General features: G+C 50.8%; 1 protein-coding gene across 8 annotated transcripts in view; it reads left to right on the top strand.

The window, feature by feature from the left end:
• The window catches only part of CORO2B (coronin 2B), a 148470-nt gene extending 131918 nt beyond the window's left edge, over nt 1-16552 (top strand). For all 8 annotated transcript variants that reach the window (XM_012451351.2, XM_064382072.1, XM_012451355.3 and 5 more), the window contains exons 5-12: nt 568-732; nt 3246-3362; nt 3870-3974; nt 4576-4672; nt 8534-8646; nt 8977-9067; nt 9251-9390; nt 14558-16552. In XM_012451351.2, coding sequence (XP_012306774.1) covers nt 568-732; nt 3246-3362; nt 3870-3974; nt 4576-4672; nt 8534-8646; nt 8977-9067; nt 9251-9390; nt 14558-14689 — 960 coding nt within the window. In that variant the 3' untranslated portion in view covers nt 14690-16552. The remainder of the gene's footprint in view (nt 1-567; nt 733-3245; nt 3363-3869; nt 3975-4575; nt 4673-8533; nt 8647-8976; nt 9068-9250; nt 9391-14557) is intronic.
• The last annotated feature ends 2650 nt before the right edge of the window (nt 16553-19202 follow it).

Below are 19202 nucleotides of genomic sequence, written 5' to 3' on the forward strand. Positions count from 1 at the left end.
TTCCTAAGCAACCAATATTGCCTCAATTGTTCATTAGCTCATTCATTCATTCACTACACACAACTGAGCATCTCCCGTACACCCTGTCATTCCTGGGGTCCACAGAGGTCGGAGGCATCTTTTCTGCCTTCTCTGGTGGTTGATGGACTGGTGGAGAAGCCCCTTCCAGCCCACACCCTTTGCCTGGCCACTGCTTAACTAAGAGGTGGCAAAAGGGGTAACCAAAGCTGCTGGAGGCAAAAAAGTGGAGCCTCAGCCCCTAGCCCCAGGCACGTCCCCAAAAAAGGTGAGCTGACCACCTGGGACCTAGCAAGGAACGTGCATCCTTCTTGCTCTTCCATAAACTGAGCCCAGGCTGGGGCTGGCATCTGACCAAGGATATTGATGGGGTTGTGTGACAGGGATGTATCAACCTTTCCATATAGAACTCAATAACCCATCCTGCATCCCAGCACACCCCAGGCCCTCCATGGGGCGCTTCCCCCAGGGCAGTTGTGTGGATGGGGGACAAACATCCCAGGACCCCAGCAGCCACTGACCTCACCTCCTGCGCGTCTGCCCTCGCAGGTCCTCATCTGGAACCTGGATGTTGGCGAGCCGGTGAAGATGATCGACTGCCACACGGATGTGATCCTCTGCATGTCCTTCAACACGGACGGCAGCCTGCTCACCACCACATGCAAGGACAAGAAGCTGCGTGTGATCGAGCCCCGCTCCGGCCGTGTTCTGCAGGTGGAACCCTACATTTTTTTGAGATTGAAAGGGAAGATATTGAGGGCTGGGGCTCAGCTTTCAGCAGACCTGGAAGAAAAGGCTGTGCCATGCCCCTTCTCCCATGCATCTCACTGCACCTCTGGTGAACAACCTTTCTCTCTCCTGGGCCCTTCTAGGCTCGTAGGAGCCCTGCCTTGTTCTGGATAGGGAGGGACCTCGTACCCTTTCCTGTCCCCACTGAACCCCCTATCTCCAGAGGGGATTCTTCTGGCTTGCTCTGGGGGCTGAACAGGTGACACCCTTCAGTGCATACATCCCCAAGTGTTAACCAAGTCCGTGATAGGCACAGGAGGGGAGACGCTGGACTCAGTGCCCAGCCACCTGATGGGATGAGCCTGGGGGAAATGGCTCGGGGTGCCAAGGTTGATGGTGAACTTAGTTCCACTTTTGGTCTTTGAATCTCCTGGGTCTTGGGTTTGAGGAAAGGAAGGGGTTAAGTGCCATTTGGGAGTAAGCAATTACCTTTTTTTTTTTTTTTTTTTGAGATGGAGTCTTACTCTGTCACCCAGGCTGGAGTGCAGTGGCATAATCTCTGCTCGCTGCAATCTCTGCCTCCCAGGTTCACTTGATTCTCCTGCCTCAGCCTCCTGAGCAGCTGGGATTACAGGCACCTGCCACCATGCCTGGCTAAATTTTTGTATTTTTAGTAGAGATGGGGTTTCACCATGTTGGTCAGGCTGGTCTCAAACTCCTGACCTCGTGATCTGCCCGCCTCAGCCTCCCAAAGTGCTGGGATTATAGGCGTGAGCCACTACGCTCAGCCAGCAATTACCATTTTTTGAGCACCTGCCGTGTGCTGGTCATGGGGAGGGATGGAATGGATGGTATTTGAGGTTTGCCTTCTACATAAGGAGGGAGTGATGCTTGATCTGGGTGTGTTTATCTCGGAATAGTCCAATGTTGCAAGACCGGAAAGTTATCTACTACTATAGGCTGAGCATCCCAAATCCAAAAATCCAAAATACGAAAGGCTCCGAGTCCAAAACTTGTTGAGCACTGACACAACACCCACAGGAAATGCTCACTGGAACATTTCAGATTTTTGATTTTGGAACGTGGGGAGCTCAACTAATAGGTATAAGGCAAATATCCCGACATCTGAGACAACCCAAAATCTGAAACACTTCTGGTCCCAGGCATTTCAGATAAGGGCTCCTCAACCTGTCCCACCACAAATAAGAATGCTGAGAGTTGCTAGCATGATTAGTGTTCACTGACAACTGCTAAGAGCTCACTGTGTGGCCCAACTGTGCCCGGGGCTCTGCACATCATCTCAGGACGTCTTAATCCTCAGGACAACCCTCTCCGCTGGGCACTGTTACTCCTCTCATTTTATACATGAGAACACTGAACCTTAGCGAAGCTGGGAGACTTGAATCTCACGGTTCCAGGAGAAGCTGGGATTTGAACCCAGGGCCCAAGTCAAACAGAAAGGATGCTTGTGAACAGAGAACCCCACTTTTAATTCACAGATAGAGCCACGAGCCCGGGGAAGGCGAAGGTCTTCTCTAGGGCTGCACTTCTTTGACAGAGCTAGAACTAGAGTTTAGAGTGAGTGACAGCAGCCTGAATCTGTGCACTGCCCGTTAGCCTCTCTTCTGACCTGCTGCCAACTTACCTGATGCTGAGGACTGTAGAGTGTTAGGGGGAAATCAAGTGTCACAAGCCAGTGGGTGGGAGAGGAGGCCCAAGACAGCTCAATTAAGGAGGCACTCCCTGATGAGACGAGTTGTGGAGCAATAATTGGCATGACTCTCTTGTCCTCCTGAGCCTGTTTCCTCGTCCTCAAAAATAGGGATAATGATTTCTTCCAGTAGATACTGTTATGAGGATTAAAAGCATTGCCGCTGGTCAGAGCTCCACATGGTGTAGCCCCCAACTGGACTTAGTGGAGGTGGGCTCCCCTCTGGTTCCCTGTTCCCCACTTGCTCTGGAAAATAGCAGAAAAGGCATCTGTGGAGCCATTGCTGCCGAGTACTTAATGTCCTGTGGCTGCTGTAGCAAACACCCACAAACTAGGGGGCTGAAAACAACAGAAATATATTCTCTCACCGTTCCAGAGACCCGATGTCCCACATCAAGGTGTCAGCAGGGCTGTCCTCCCTGTGGAGGCTCTAGGAGAAAATCCATTCCTTGCCTTTTCTTGGGGTTGCCGGCTCTAGTGGCTGGTGGCCACGTCACTGCAGTCTCCGCCTCCAGGGTCACGCCACCTTCTCCATGTCCGCGTAATCTTACCTCTCTTCCACAAGGACACTCATGATGGCATCCAGGATCCACCTGGACAATTCAGGGTCATCTCATCCCAAATCCTTAGCTTAACCACATCTGCAAAGACCCTTTTCCAAATAAGGAAACAATCGCAGGGGCCAGGGCTGAGGACATGAGTATATCTCTTCAGGGTCACCATTCATCCCACGGCAGTACCCACATGCTGGGGACCCTGGCTCACCACCTCCCTCTGTTCCTACCAGGAGGCCAACTGCAAAAACCACAGAGTGAACCGGGTGGTGTTCCTGGGAAACATGAAGCGGCTCCTCACGACAGGGGTCTCCAGGTGGAACACGAGACAGATTGCCCTCTGGGACCAGGTCAGCCATGGGGAGGCCTCCTGGGTATGGGCTAAAGGAAGCATCATTGCCTCAGAGGTCACTTGCTCAGAAAGTCAGGAGCCTGGGCCGGCAGACCAGCTTCTGACAGCAGAGAAATCAGACAGAGACCCCCAGAGGCAGAGCTTGGGTACGGAGGCTTCAAGGGACAATGTCAGCCATATCTGCAAGATGTTCACTCTCTTTTTCCAAGGTGGGGGCTGAGCTCCAGAGAGATCAGAGACCTACCTGGGGACACATAGCAAGTAGTAGGTTTGGGGACGATGAAAACAAGTCCCCTGCCTCCTGTTTGTAAGACCCTCTCCACTGCCCCTGGCTGCTTTTCTTGACAAGGAAGTCAGTCTTACCACTACCCGTTGGACTGGCTTTTTAACACCTAGGGGAGGACTTAGCATGAAGTAGTTGCAGTCCTAAGGGGACTCACTGGGATTTGGGGAGCGGTATGCCATCCTGCCTCCATAGAGGCTCAGACCAACTCCTCTCCCTCAGGAGGACCTGTCCATGCCCATGATTGAAGAGGAAATTGATGGACTCTCTGGCCTCCTGTTCCCCTTCTATGATGCTGACACTCACATGCTTTACCTGGCTGGAAAGGTAGTAGGAGGTGGGGGAGGGCCCAGGGCAGCCTGTGGGAGAGCCCATCCCTCATTGTATCCCTGCACCTGCCCCTCCACTTGACAATAGCCAGCCCAACCTCTCTGGCATCCCCTGACCCAACTCAAGTTCCTGGGCCTCACCTCTCCCATCCACACCTGCCCTCAAGTCTGACACCCATTCTTACTGAAATGTCTGCAACCAAGAATTCCCTCAAGGGTGAGCTGGAGTGGGCTTTTACACCGGAACGAAGATCAGAGCCTGAAGTGTAGTCAGCAATAAATGGTGGGATTTGAGATACCTGCCAGGAGAGCCTTGGTGAATATAGCCTTGTTTGTCAGAAAGGCTGTCTACACACACAAACACACACACACACACACACACACACACACACACACACCAGCCCATCCACCTCCACCTCTCCACCCTCAGGGAGTCCACTGTGGCGAACCCACTAGGAACCTAGAAGCCAGGTTTCCCTGTTTTTTTTTAACCACCCATGAGGCACAGTGGGGAACTGTCTTCAGCTGGCTCCTGGGACCAGGCCCCGCTCTGCCCTCGCTTCCTGCCACCTTCCTCACCTCATCTCTCCTGACCCCAGGGCGATGGAAACATCCGGTACTACGAGATCAGCACTGAGAAGCCCTACCTGAGTTACCTCATGGAGTTCCGCTCCCCAGCCCCGCAGAAAGGCCTAGGTAAGGGGCCCGAGGCTGCCATGGCTGGTGCACTGGTGCACTGGAGGGTATCTGGCCCATGGGTCACCCTCTCCCTTAAATAGAAAATCAGGCTCAGAAGGCCACAGCTCACGGGCAAGTGGGAACGGAACCTGCAAGAGCTGGCCCTGCTGCAGCTGTCACTGCCCACTGGACTGGCGCTGTCACTGCCCACTGGACTGGCGCTGTCACCCCGCCGTGCTCACATCCACCATCAGCAGTAGCCTGCTGGCATGTGCTCTGTGTCTGCACTCCTGATCGAAGATGGGGGGCCTGAAGCCCACAGTGGCGATGACAATGGTGGGAGGTGGTCCAGTAACTGAAGGTCAGAGTGGGGTCTAGGCACAGGTCCCTTCCTGAGCCTCTAGGAAGCTGGGACTCCCAGACCCCGGCAGCAACTCTGCCTGATAGAGCAGGAAGAAGTTCCAGGGGTTCCTGTGACTGCAGCCCCAAGCTCCCTGGAGTCTCTGGCAGAAACCCAGAGAGGGCTCCGGGACTGGCAGGCTATAGTGAGTGAGTCCTCACATTCTCCCACCACTTTCTCCTTTCTTTGAGCCAACCTGGTAGTACATATGATTCAGCAACTCCACATTTGGGGTCCAAACCATCCAGTGAAACATCTATTATCAGAGTCCCCCCACCCCCCGTTCCCGCCTTTGTGGGTGATCCTCCTCTTTGGAGCTGGAGTCTAGCTTGCTTTCCCTATGGATCTGGTGTTGAGGACAGGGCTTGAGGGCCAGCTTCAGGGACGTTCTAGCTGAAAGGGGCTAAGAGCCCACTCCAGTGACCAACAGCAAAATGGAAGCCAAGAGATGTCTGAGGTCCCAATCACCATTCCATTCCATCCACTTTACCCTTCCCCAACGCTGTCATCCCCACCTCCACTGTCACTCTGCATCAAATAGTATAAAAATCAGCCTGGACTTCGGAGTCAGACCTGGGTTTATATTCTGGCTCAAGTGTGCACTTAATCCCTCTAAGTCTCAGTTTCCTCATCTGTAAAATGGGGATAATCAAACCTACCTTGAAGGGCAAGGTGCAAGGTGCCTGGCAGAGCACTTGGCTCCTCCTGCTCCTTCACATAGGTGTTCAACAAACAGTTATTGAGTTCCAGCTGTGTACCAGACCCGGCACTAAGCCTAGGGGTACAGTGGCAAGTAAAACAGAACATGGCCTTACTCCCGTGGGGCTCACATTCCACTGAGCAGGAGACAGGCAGTAAACAAATGAGAGAAATATGGGATGGGAATGAGCTCTAGGCAGAGAGTCAAATGGTGTGCTAGAACAGGGAGTGACTGGGGGCTGCTTTAGACAGCTGGTCAGGGAAGTCCTCTCTGTGACGATGAGATGTTAAGTTGGGATCTGAAAGATAGGGAAGAGAAAGAGCAGTCCCAGCAGGGGGCATGGTTAGTGCAAAGGCTCTGCGGCCGGAATGAGCCTAGCATATTCTAGGAACAGAGGGGAGGCCAAAGTGGCTGAGTCTGGGGTAGACTCTGTGAGCTAGCAAGAGATGCGGGGAGGGTGTCAGGAGACAGAGAGACGGGCAGGGGCTGAATCCATGGGATGCATTAGCCTGGAAAAGGAGCTTGCATTTGATCAGGAAATCACTGTGGCGGGGTTCTTTTTATTGGGTGGGAGACAAGACGGCATGATGTGATCTGAAATGTTAGTTACGATTGCTCTGTTGGCCTGGTGCGGTGCCTCACGCCTGTAATCCTAGCAGTTTGGGAGGCCGAGGCAGGTAGATCAGCTGAGATCAGGAGTTTGAGACCAGCCTGGCCAAATGATGAAATCCTGTCCACACTAAAAATACAAAAATTAGCCGGGTGTGGTGCCGCATACCCGTAATCCCAGCCATTGGGAGGCCGAGGCAGGAGAATTGCTTGAAACTGGGAGGCAGAGGTTGCAGTGAGCTGAGATGGTGCCACTGCACTCCAGCCTGGGCAACAGAGCCAGACTGTCTCAAAACAAAACAAAACAAAAAAAGATTGCTCTGGCTTTGGTAGGGAGAATGGAATGGATTTGGGAGGGGCAGGAGGAAGGCAGGGAAACCATTTAGGAAGCAGTTGTAGACTTTCAGGCAAGAGAGCCTAATAGGTGGACGGAATGAAGACGGGGAGAACCGGATGAATCCAGGAGATGTTTAGAAAGCAGTGTCAGCAGGACTTGCTAAGGTATGGGATATGGAGGTGTGGAGAGGAGAGGAGGAAGGACTCAGGATGACTCATCTCATCCTCATCCTCATTCTCCTCACCTGTGACCACTGTTGAGCATTTGCTGTGACCTAGGCACTTTTTGTAGTCTCACAGAAGTTAAGCAACTCACCCGAGGCAGGTCATATCTGCTCAGTAGAAGAGACAGAACTCAAACCCAATCTGATGGCTCCTAATCCCATTTGGGCAACCATTTCACCCCTTCCCTCTAGCTCCTGGAGTTCCTTTATCTGAAAGTGCAGGCTTCCAGCCCAGTGGAGGACAGGCAGAGCCTTAACTCATATTCACAATACGGGGAAAGAAACGAATGTTGTCTGTGCTCGTCACAGTGCCAGGCAGTTGATGAGCATCTTGGTACATGTTCTCCTGACCACCTCATGTGGGGCCACTATTGTCCTCCTCGACCCAGCCAAGGAACTAGAAGCTCAGAGAGTTGTGACTTGCCAAAGCACTCCCAGATGGAAAGGGGACACAGTCAGGATTCAAACCCCATTGGTCCACCCTAGAGCTGTGCTCCTAGCACCACACTGCCCCTCATCCCCATAATAGATGTTCAGCAGATGTGGCTGTTAGGGATACGTGGCTAGTGAACCCACACAGGCAACATGTGCACACATTGTTGGTTCTAGGAGACACAGGACAGAACAGCAATCTTGGGCTGTGTCCAGACCTCTAGGGTGTATGGGGAATGGCCTCTCCCTCCTTTCTCTCTCAGGCCTGGAGACACAGGAGGCTTAGGGATGACTGCCCATTTCAGAGGGTGATGGGCTCTGTGGCCCTGCCCCTGCTGTGCTCTGTGACCTTGGGTAGCCCTGTTGGAAACAGATGTTGGAAATAGATGCTCGATGCCACAAAGAAAAATCAGCACTGAGACAAAGGATCTTTCAGCAATGCAATTTTTACTTCCTGGACTGCAGGAAGGGTATTCTCACTAGCCATCTTGCCACGAGAGTACAAAGAACAAAGGAAAACCAAACATATTTATCCCTTACACATTTGGAGTCGTCCTTACTGCTGTGTCTGATCTCCATTGGCTGGAGCCAGACCTCACAATCTAAACTAAAACCCAGTTGGCTAACAACTTAAAACTTTTCTAAACAGGTAAAAGTGATGGAGAGCTGGGACAGGCCTGTGAGCACATCCAGCACAGATATCTTGGTTAAAGTACAAGGACATAGAATGTACCATGCGCCTGTAAGCATGGCATGTCTAAAAGCTACATAGGCTAGGGCTTAACAAAGTTATTAACACACTTATTCTTTAACAAGAAAGGAAACTTTAAAAAAGAACTTTTCTACTTCCCACAAGCCCTTTGCCCTCTGACCCTCTCTGGACCCTCATCTAGAAAGGGAGTGGGCTAGATTCAAAGGTTTCTATAGTTTCTTCCAATTCCAAAGGGTCCAGTTCTGAAGCTTGCACTGTGGTGAGGCAGGTCTGGCCCAAGGAGCTTGAGAGGTGACCACCCAGAGACAGAGACTTATTGAAGAAGCCACCCTCTGCCCTCTGCATGGGCTGTTGCCTCCAACCCTAAGTACATACCTCAGCCTTTCCTCTGGCCCAGAACATCATGGGGTGATGTCCCTGAGGGGCAGTTCCTGGGACCCCATGGAGCCATGTCCGCTTGTTACAGGGGTCATGCCCAAGCACGGGCTGGATGTGTCAGCCTGCGAGGTGTTCCGCTTCTACAAGCTGGTGACTCTCAAGGGCCTGATTGAGCCCATCTCCATGATTGTGCCCCGGAGGGTAAGTGGGGCTGGGCTGGGCTCTGGGATGGGGGCCTGCGTCGCATCCCAGCCTGCTCACCATTGACCACGAGCCTGGAGAAGCCCAGGTGAGAGATGTGCTGTGGACTGGGGTCTTCAAGCCCAATTTGGGGTGAGGGGCATTCTCAGGCGGGGACAACTGGGCTTGCTCATGAGTGCAGGAGGGTGTTTCCAGGAGGGAGACACAGTGCAAAGCCATGGAGGCAGGAGAGCAGGTAGCGTGGTTGGAGGTCAGTGAGAAGAGTCTGACTGAAGAGTAGGGATTTTCCCAGCAGCCCCTCTGTCCTCTCTCCTGTTCCTCCCACTGCAGTCAGATTCCTACCAGGAAGACATTTACCCAATGACGCCAGGCACGGAGCCAGCACTGACCCCGGATGAATGGCTGGGAGGCATCAACCGAGGTACTGCAGGGTCTGGGCTCCACAGAGGACAGGAGGCATGCCCATGCCTTTGCCTTCAGCACAGCTCGCCCCAGTTTCCCTTGCCTATCTCCCTGCTCGAACTTCCCTCCCGCCCAGCCTGCTGGACCATTGCCTGACAGTCCATGGGATCGGCGGTGAGAGCGTTTCCCTTGCCTTCTTTAGATCCCGTGCTGATGTCTTTGAAAGAAGGCTATAAGAAGTCCTCAAAAATGGTATTTAAGGCTCCCATCAAAGAAAAGAAGAGTGTTGTGGTCAACGGAATAGATTTATTAGAAAATGTCCCACCCCGGACAGAGAACGAGGTAAGGAATATAAGTTATTACCTCCACAGGTCCTGGAAGAGCGAGACCTTTACATTTCAATTATGGGCTTCAGGCCTTTAAGCCAGTTCCATTCTGAGACATTTTTCTTTCCATGACAAATGCCATAAGTAGCCTGATATTGGCTTCTGATGACTGTGACCCCAATAAATAGAAGCTGGGATGTCTGGAGATATGGGTTCCCCACGCCACCCCCACACCTCAAATTCACTAACCCACGGAGTTATGCACCTCCTCATGAATTCATTTCAGAACATTGCTGTCATTTGGTGTTCCAGGAGTTATAAATTCCTGACTAACAGGGGCAAGCCTAGCCTCCTGCATCACAGCCCTGCCTCTCCCTCCCTGGCATTGCAGCAGTGCCGGGGTCTGACACTGCCAGTCTTTGAGGAAGAGACTGGCTCTTATGAAGGTGCTCTTTGTACCACTTGGAACAGAAGCAAGCTCTTTCAGGGCGGCTCAGCAGGGCCTTGTCCTGGTGCCCTCTGGTGTGCCAGACATAAGGCCTAATACCGCTGAAACGGAGATGGCTGCCTGGCCCCACCTGCATTTGAATTCTGGCTCTGTCATTTCCTGGCTGTGACTGAGCAAGTTTCCTGACCTTTGTAAGTCCATTTCCTTGAGGTAAAATAGGGATATAGAATGCTATGAATATTAAAGAGATAATTCCTAAGTGTCTAGCACTCTTCCTGGCCCATATTTAGTGTTCGAAGAAAAAGGTCAGCTGTATCAGCTACCTACTGCTGTGTAACAGATTACCCTAGAACTTAATGGCCTAAACCCACAAACACTTATTAACTCACAGTTTCTTTGCATGCCCATGGCTCAAGATCTCTCATGAGGGTACAGTTACACTGTCCACTGGGGCTGCAGTCACATCTGAAGGCTCAACTGTGGAAGGATCTGCTTCCAAGTTCACTCGGGTGGTTGCTGGCAGGACTCATGTACTCAGGGGCTATTGGACTGAGGGCCTCAGTTCCTCCTGGGCTGTTGGCCAGAGCTTCCCTCGGGTCCCTGCCATGTGGACTCCTCCATAAGGCAACTCACAACAGGGCGTGTGAGCAGAAGAGCAAGAGAGGGCACCCAAGATGGAAGCTACAGTCTTTCTGTCATCTAATCTTGGAAGTGGTATCCCACCACTTCTGCCCTATTCTGTCCATTCGAAGTAAGCTATTAGGGCCAGCCCATGCTGGAGGACAGGGGATAACATGGGAGCCATCTATACCACCAACTTATGATATCACTATTTTTTTTTTCTGAGATGGAGTCTCACTCTGTTGCCCAGGCTGGAGTGCAGTGGTATGATCTCAGCTCACTGCAACCTCTGCCTCCCAGGTTCAAACGATTCTCCTGCTCCAGCCTCCTGAGTAGCTGAGATCAACAGGTGTGCACCACCATGTGCAGCTAATTTTTGTATTTTTAGTAGAGACGGAGTTTAACCATGTTTGCCAGGCTGGTCTCCAACTCCTGATCTCAGGTGTTCCACCCACCTCAAACTTGCAAAGTGCCGGGATTGCAGACGTGAGCCACCATGCCTGGCCTGCCTATCACTATTATTAATAAAAATAAGGCTTCTTAACCTCTGGGACCTCACAGTCTTAAGGGGGAGATTGGCAGGTAACTTGATAATCGACGTAAAATATGCTTGTATGCCGTTGTAGAGAGATATTCAGGGCTGGATGAAATGGTGTGATAAATGGGATTTGCTTTAAAATCAACCCCAAGGAAAGTGGTGGCTCACACCTGTAATCCCAGCACTTTGAGAGGCTGAGGTGGGTGGATCACCTGAGGTCAAGAATTCAAGACCAGCCTGGCCAACATGGTGAAACCCTGTCTCTACTAAAATACAAACATTTGCCAGGCATGGTGGTGGAAGCCTGTAATCCCAGCTACTCGGGAGGCTGAGGCAGGAGAATCGCTTGAACCTGGGAGGCAGAATTGCAGTGAGCTGAGATCGTGCTATTGCACTCCAGCCTGGGCAACAAGAGTGAAGCTTTGTCTCAAAAAAGAAAAGAAAAGAAAATGGGGTTGTCAAAGGTGGACACATTGATCGAAGTGGGAGGAAACAGCTGACAGCTTGATGCAGGAGAAAAGACTTACAGTTGCACAATTCAATAACTTTACCAAAAATCACCGAATTGGATGCTTAAAATGAGTGAATCTTATGGTATGTGAATTACACCCTAATAAAGCAGTTTTTTTGACAAAAGTGGACCAAAAAAAAAACAGTACAAAGAAATTTTGAGAACTCGGAAGACACAAAGTGTGTAGAGTCATTTAGTGCAAAGGCAAATAGTGTATCATCCCTCTGATCAGATGTCATCGGGACTGGTGGTTTGTTGGTTAACAAAAAATACTTTTTTAAGTCAGTTAAAGGAGGGAATCATGGCCAGGAGCGGTGGTTCACACCTGTAATCCCAGCACCTTGGGAGGTTGAGGCAGGTAAATCACTGAGGCCGGGAGTTCAAGACCATCCTAGCCAACATGCTGAAACCCCATCTCTACTAAAAATACAAAAATTATCCAGGTGTGGTGGTGCACACCTGTAATCCCAGCTACTCAGGAGGCTGAGGCAGGAGACTTGCTTGGATCCAGGAGGTGGAGCCAAGATCACTCCACTGCACTCCAGCCTGAGTGACAGAGCAAGACACTCTCAAAAACAAATAAATAATGAAAATAAAACATATACATTCATTTTGCATATTTTGATGCAGGACCAAGACCTTTTCTTCAAGGAGGCCCTCCCTGGTTGGAATCTGCCATGTCTTTCACACAAATCACACCTTAACTCCCATTTCCATTTCCAGTTTCTTTTTTTTTTTTAAGAGACGGGGTTTCAGCATGTTAGTCAGGCTGGTCTTGAACTCCTGACCTCGTGAGTCACCCGCCGTGGCCTCCCAAAGTGCTGAGATTACAGGTGTGAGCCACCTTGCCCAGCCTCCAGTTTCAGTTTCTTTTAGGTAGAAAAAGAATTTAAAGTCCATCTGAAAGCAAAGTTCTAGTTTTTACAATGTTTTCCCTCATCTCCTTTTGAGACATTGAGGTATAATTTGCCAATGGTAAAATTCATCCTTCATAGTGTGTCGTTTTAAGAGTTTTGACAAACACACAGTCATGCAGCCACCATCAGTCAAGATATAGAATATTCTCCAGTCTCTTAGGACCAGATCTTCCACACCCAGTTCAGCTGCAATCTTTTTTAGCATCACCTTTATCAAGATTTTCTAAAGCATTTAATTAAGTTTTTATAGAAACAGCAACTCTCAGCCAGGCACGGTGGCTCATGCCTCTAATCCCAACACTTTGGGAGGCCAAGGCAGGTGGATCACCTAAGACTAGCCTCACCAACATGGAGAAATCCCATTTCTACTAAAATACTAAAAATACAAAATTAGCTGGGTGTGGTGGCACATGCCCGTAATCTCAGCTACTCGGGAGGGTGAGGCAGGAGAATCGCTTGAACCCAGGAGGTGGAGGTTGTGGTGAGCCCAGATTTCACCACTGCACTCCAGCTGGGGCAAGAAGAGGGAAACTCCATCTCAAAAAAGAAAAGAGAAAAGAGGAGAGGAGAAGAGAGGAGAGGAGAGGGGAGGGGAGGGGAGGGGAGGGGGAAAGGAAAGGAAAAAAGGAAAGACAGCAACTCTCTTTTTGTGCTCATTTCATCAGTTTATATCATATTTCATTAAATTATGCAATTACAATAACAAATGTCATTCACACCAGAAGGTTTGAGACCAAACACAATTGACTGTGGGTAACATTTGACTCAGGTGTGCAGGAGCCGCAAGGAGCCTGCTGCCTTCCAGGGCTCAGCATTTCTTGTGCATCTGTCAGTATGTTTTACAGGAGAAATGGAGGCGGGTTAAACCAGTGAGTCGTTTGAGTGAAGATCTGCCAAGATAGCTATGCATTGCCCATGCCCACCCAGTACATGAATCCCTGCCCAGTGCAAACTTTGGTATTCTTGTCACAGTTTCTCATCAGTAGGAGAAAAGCTAGATTCCATTCTGTATACTGAGCCTCCTTAAGAAGAGAAGGATACAAAGCATCTTAGAAAGCTCTAAATTATCAATACAATCTGGGTGCAGTGACTCACACCTGTAATCCCAGCACTTTGGGAGGCCAAGGCGGGCAGATCACTTGAAGTCAGGAGTTCGAGACCACCCTGGCCAATATGACGAAACCCCGTCTCTACTAAAAATACAAAAATTAGCTGGGTGGGGTGGCATATGCCTGTATTCCCAGCTACTCGGGAGGCTGAGGCAGGAGAATCATTTGAACCTAGGAAGCTACGGTTGCAGTGACCCAAAGTCACACCACCGCACTCCAGCCTGGGAGACAAAGTGAGTCTTCGTCTCAAAAATAAATAACTAAGTATGGGCTGGGCGTGACAGATCACACCTGTAATCCCAGCACTTTGGGAGGCCGAGGTGGGCAGATCACAAGGTCAGGAGTTCGAGACCAGCCTGTCTAATATGGTGAAATCCCATCTCTACTAAAAAATACAAAAAAAATTAGCCAGGCATGGTGGCAAATGGCTGTAGTCCCAGCTACTCCAGAGGCTGAGGCAGGAGAATCACTTGAACCGGGAGGTAGCGGTTGCAGTGAGCTGAGATCACGCCACTGCACTCCAGCCTGGGTGACTCCGTGAGACTTCGGCTCAAAAAATAAATAAATACATAAATTATCAATAATAATGTAACAATACATATAATGCATGTAATGATACATCTATTCTTATGTATTATTATACATCTATTAGCATGTATTATAGATGTAATAATTAATACACCTATTAATCTAATGGTAAAGAAAAGCTTAGGTCAGGACCCAGAAAGGGACAAGCTTGGGATATTTGGAAAACTGGACTCTTTGGTCATTCCTTTTTCCGTGATCCTGAATCAATTAATGACTCAGGTTTTGTTTGTTTCCTATCTCACAAGGGAAAGCAAGAGCCACAGACGGAGCTAGAGACGGGAGAGGTGCAATCGTGATGAGTGACTGGGGTTGAATACGGGGAGCAAACAGTGGGAGGCCTGGGGCAACGGGAGGGCACGGGCGGCAGGCGGGTGGAGACTCACCTGGGAAAGCCTTGTCTCACCTGCTCTCTCCTGGGCCCTCCGTGGCCCCCTCTCTTCCTCCACCCCAGCTCCTTCGAATGTTCTTCCGGCAGCAGGATGAGATTCGACGGTTGAAAGAGGAGCTGGCCCAGAAGGACATCCGCATTCGGCAGCTCCAGCTGGAACTGAAAAACTTGCGCAACAGCCCCAAGAACTGTTAGCTCCGCAGCTGGGCTGTTTTCTAAGCCGATCTCTCCGTTGTTTCTACTCGTCCCTTAACTTCTCCCTTATCCAGTGAACCCAGAGACAGAGCCAGGACGGGAGCGGGGGCCAGCCTGAGGACCCCCGCCTACCACCTCCAGAACTGGAAGCCAACCTCTGACCTCCTGACCTCATGCTAATAAAAGTCTCCAGCTTCTCCTGGAGACCCCCCACCGGCAGCCCCTTTCCCTGCCACCCCAGGAGCCAGGCTTCCCCTCTGCTGGGCGAAGACTACGGACTCTCTGGGGTTGGGGGGGGGCTCCATCTCAGTGGACCAGGAAGCAAAGGGGGAAGCAGGATACCAGCTAGACTTAGCACTTGGACTTTTCCCCTGCAAAGGGGGCTGCCAGGACATCTCAGCACTCCCACCTGGAGCTCTCAGCATCACCGAAGGTACCACAGTGTAAGTGCTGGGCTGCAGGCTGCAGTGATCCCTCTTTCATCCCACTCCCTCTTCCCTCAGCAGCCCCGGAAGCCTGCCTCACCCAACGAGGGCAGCAAGCCGCCCGGCTCCTTTCTGTCTCTTCCCCTCCCGCCCTCTTGTCTTCAGGGAATTCAGAGGATTGCTCTCCAAGGCCATACTAACCCCTTGCCTTCCCCAGGATTCTCTTCAAAGCTCTTGCACACCCTTTCCCCATTCAATTTGTGAGCCAGGCAGGGTAGGGATTAGTGTCCCCATCTGACAAATGACAAAACTGAGGGTTGCAATGGGGAAGTGACTTATAAAGTCACCCAGCAGGTCAACAGTGGACCCACGGCCAGGACCCTGGGTGTCCAGACCCCAAGGCCAGGGCCTTTCCCGCTGCATCAAGATGCCAATCCCATGGTGGGCTTCACCAGTGCCCAGGTCTCTGTGGAGAATGAGAACTGGAAGCCACTGCTACCGTCTACCCAGCACCAGTAGTGCCGATGTGCCACACTGCCCAGTTGAGGACCCTCACGCTCTGTGCCCCTAGGTCCTTCAGGTCCCCACCCTCGGCTGTCACCACCACCCTCCCCAGGGGACTCCATCTGAGATGAAGCCTCGTCCTCCTGGCAGCTGAGGCTGAGAAGGGTGGAGCTTGGCCCTGGGGAAGGCAGACCAGGGTCTAATGGCTTCTGGGGCTGTGCTGTGTGTCTCAGCACCGCTATCTCAGCCACTTTCAGCCTTATGCACGTAGAATGACCACAGCCTCTCGCATCCGTATAGCACTTTAAAGTTTCTGCAGTCCTTTGACACATAAGATCTCATTGAGCCTCACATCTACACCCTTCTTCAGGTGAGGGAACCGAGAGGAGTGGCCCAAGGTCACACACCTCTGAGATGCCACATTTCATTTGATCTTGTACACATTTTCTCTTATTCCTTCTTTTTTCCTCCTTTCATTTTCCACTACCCACAAAGAGTTTGTAAACACTGTTCTCAGAAGATTCACAGTTTGGGGTGAGATCTGGAAATCAAGAAATGGGTGTCCACTCTTCTCTTTCATTAGCTAGGATCTACTAGACGCATTATACTCCACACCTGCTTTTCCCATGGCTGCCCTACTGAATATCCCATCCACAGAGGCCAGGGCTACCCAAGCCCCTCCAGGTGAGCTGGGCCTCTCCTCTAAGAACCTCCTTCCTCCCAGCCAGCTACAGTAGGGCTCCTCACCCCATACCCCGCAGCTAGACAGTGTCAACACTCATCTCCTCCTCCCCACATTTCTGGAGCTTTTTTTTTTTTCTTCCCCATTGACCTTTGTGGTCTTCTGTGATTATTTATGCTGCCTCCCAAGGATAGAATTGAAATAAAATGTTTTCAACTTATCAAACCTGGGCATCTCATTTAATCCCGGGTGGTTCCTGATCTTGGTCACCATGGTACCTTGATGGTCAGCTCCCCACCCACAGCCCCTTTGCCTTTCTGGAACGACAGCCCACGTCTGTACCTACAGATATAATTTCACACTTTCATTTGTCTCAGCACTATTGACATTTAGGGCCAGATAATTCTTTGCTGTGGGGGCTGCCCTGTACATTGCAAGGTATTTAGCAGTATCCCTGGCCTCCACCAATCAGATGCCATAGCAACCCCCATCCAATTGAGACAACCAAAAATGTCCCCAGATATTACACGACATCCCCTGGGATATCAGAATCACTTCCCAGTTAAGAACTACTATTCTAGCGTTATTCAATAGATGCTGGTCTCTATGTAGCCCCATGTTGGGGTCTGGGTGAGACCAATGCTTTACATTGGAATGGTGCCTTGCAGTTTATCAGGCAGGATTCCACACACTTGACTCAGTTGATCTTCATAGCAGCTCTCATTGGTAGGTCCGATTGTCCCTGTTTTCAAGAAGAGCAGTCAGGCCCAGAGTGGTGACATGTTCGAGGTCACTCAGCCAGTGTAGGGGGGGAAATACACAGGGACTGGATTTTCTGAGTCCAGAGCCAGAGATGGTCTGTGCTCCCAGTCCCCAGCCAGGCTCAGAGCTGGGCAGAGTCTGTTCTGGGAGGATGCCCATTATGAGACCAGGGAGGCTGGATATCCTCACTCTCTCAGCAGCTCAAGGCTGTCTTGAATAAGAGTTGTCAGGGCCGGGCGCGGTCGCTCACACCTGTAATCCCATCACTTTGGGAGGCTAACACAGGCAGATCACGAGGTCAGGAGATCGAGACCATCTTGGCTAACACGGTGAAACCCTGTCTCTACTAAAAATACAAAAAATTAGCTGGGTGTGGTGGCACGCGCCTATAATTCCAACTACTTGGGACACTGAGGCAGGAGAATCGCTTGAACCCAGGAGGCGGAGGTTGCAGTGAGCCAAGATCGCCCCACTGCACTCCAGCCTGGGTGACAGAGCAAGACTCCGTCTCAAAAAAAAAAAAAAAAAAAAAGAGTTGTCAGGCTACAAAGTGTACAGGCCCCAGGCAGTGTGGACACCACAGGAAACTCAGAAGGGCCAGAGGAAAGCAGTGTGGGTCTTAGAAAAGGGGTGAGGAGGAAAGGATAAAAGGCTGCAGAGGAGCTGTGGGCAGGACACGAGGGAGGTGTGGTCCAGGCCTGGCTCTGCCCCCGACTAGCTGTGCAACATTGAATAAGGCTCTTTTTTTTTCCCAGGCCTCATTTTCTCCATCTATAAAATGAGGGGATGGGACAATTTCTAGGGTCCCTTCCTGGTATGTTATCCTATGTTTCCATTATACCAGCAGTTGAGAGGATGGGACAAATCCTCATCCTCTAACACAAGCGATAAGAAAAAAAATTATTGGGAGAAAGGAAGCAGAGGTGGCTTCCTACAGGGCTTGGGTACAGAAGATCACCTTTGCTGAGGCTCAGGGGAACGGGGAACAGATAAGGCGATCTGTCTCATGTAGACCTCTGTCCTACCTAATCTCCAATTCTGAGCCCAACGGGGCAGCTTATCATCACTTAACCTAGTACACTGTCTGAGGTTGGGCTTGAACTTACTTTCTGTCTCCCCACTAGCCCATTTTCCCAACTGCATTTGTTGAATAACTCATCAATTCCCCATTGGCTGGTTATGCATCCTTAATTTCTTCATATGCTATATATTCCATGCCTAGTCTGTTACAATGGCCCCTCTGCCAATTACACATTGCCAATTATACTGCCTAGCCCAACACATTGCTTTAATTATCATAATGATGTAGGAGAGTGATCTGTTCATGGCTGTTTGAACCTGTCCCCACTACCATGCTCCCAACCAGTTGTCTGCTCCCTTCTTTTCTCCAAGTAAGGATACTTTAGGCTAAACTTCAGACACTTCTCTTCTATGGAGATGTTCCTAATGCCTTTACCATCAGCAAGCATATCCTCCTGTGCATGCCTACAACTCTTTATCCCCACCCCAACACTTAATCCAATTTTCAAGTCAGTTTAACACATACCAAGTAGCTGCATCTATTTAGGACCAGGTGCTGGGAACCATGACGTGGGAAAGAGCAAGCCCTGCCCTTGAGGGGCTCCAGCCAGTGGTCTATATACAGGCGTCATATCACCCGGCAGGACGCGGAGCCCTTGGAGAGTGGGATGAGCTTCACTCTAGGCTGGGTTCAGTGTGGAGTGGGCAGTTCATTCTGGGATTGGATGACTCCTGTGTTGTCTTCCAGCCAGCCTCCTGAGATCCCAAGATGGGCTTGGGCATTTTTAGACTCTCTCCTGGTGCTGGGCAAACATCCCAGACTGCCAGTGGACCGTGCAGAACGTGGCTGCTGCTTCACTGTGGGAAATGACTTCATGTTGAAAACACCCCCATCTCCAGGCCCCCGCCCCCCAGCCTTCCTGCTTGGAAGGGCTGCCGTGATGGGGCTGCCTGGAACAGAGGCACTTACTTCGGCCACAGGAAACATTACCAGATCCTTCTCCTCCCCCTGGTCAGCCAGCTCAGGGACTGCAGGGCTACGGCGCAGGGAGGGGAAGAGGCCTGCCTGGGATGTTGGCAGAGGCTCCTCGTTCTCTGTGTATGTGTGTTTCCTATTTGG

The sequence above is a fragment of the Aotus nancymaae genome, unplaced genomic scaffold (assembly GCF_030222135.1).
Source record: "Aotus nancymaae isolate 86718 unplaced genomic scaffold, 86718_ANA_hifiasm-v0.15.2.pri h1tg000003l, whole genome shotgun sequence".
Taxonomy (NCBI): domain Eukaryota; kingdom Metazoa; phylum Chordata; class Mammalia; order Primates; family Aotidae; genus Aotus; species Aotus nancymaae.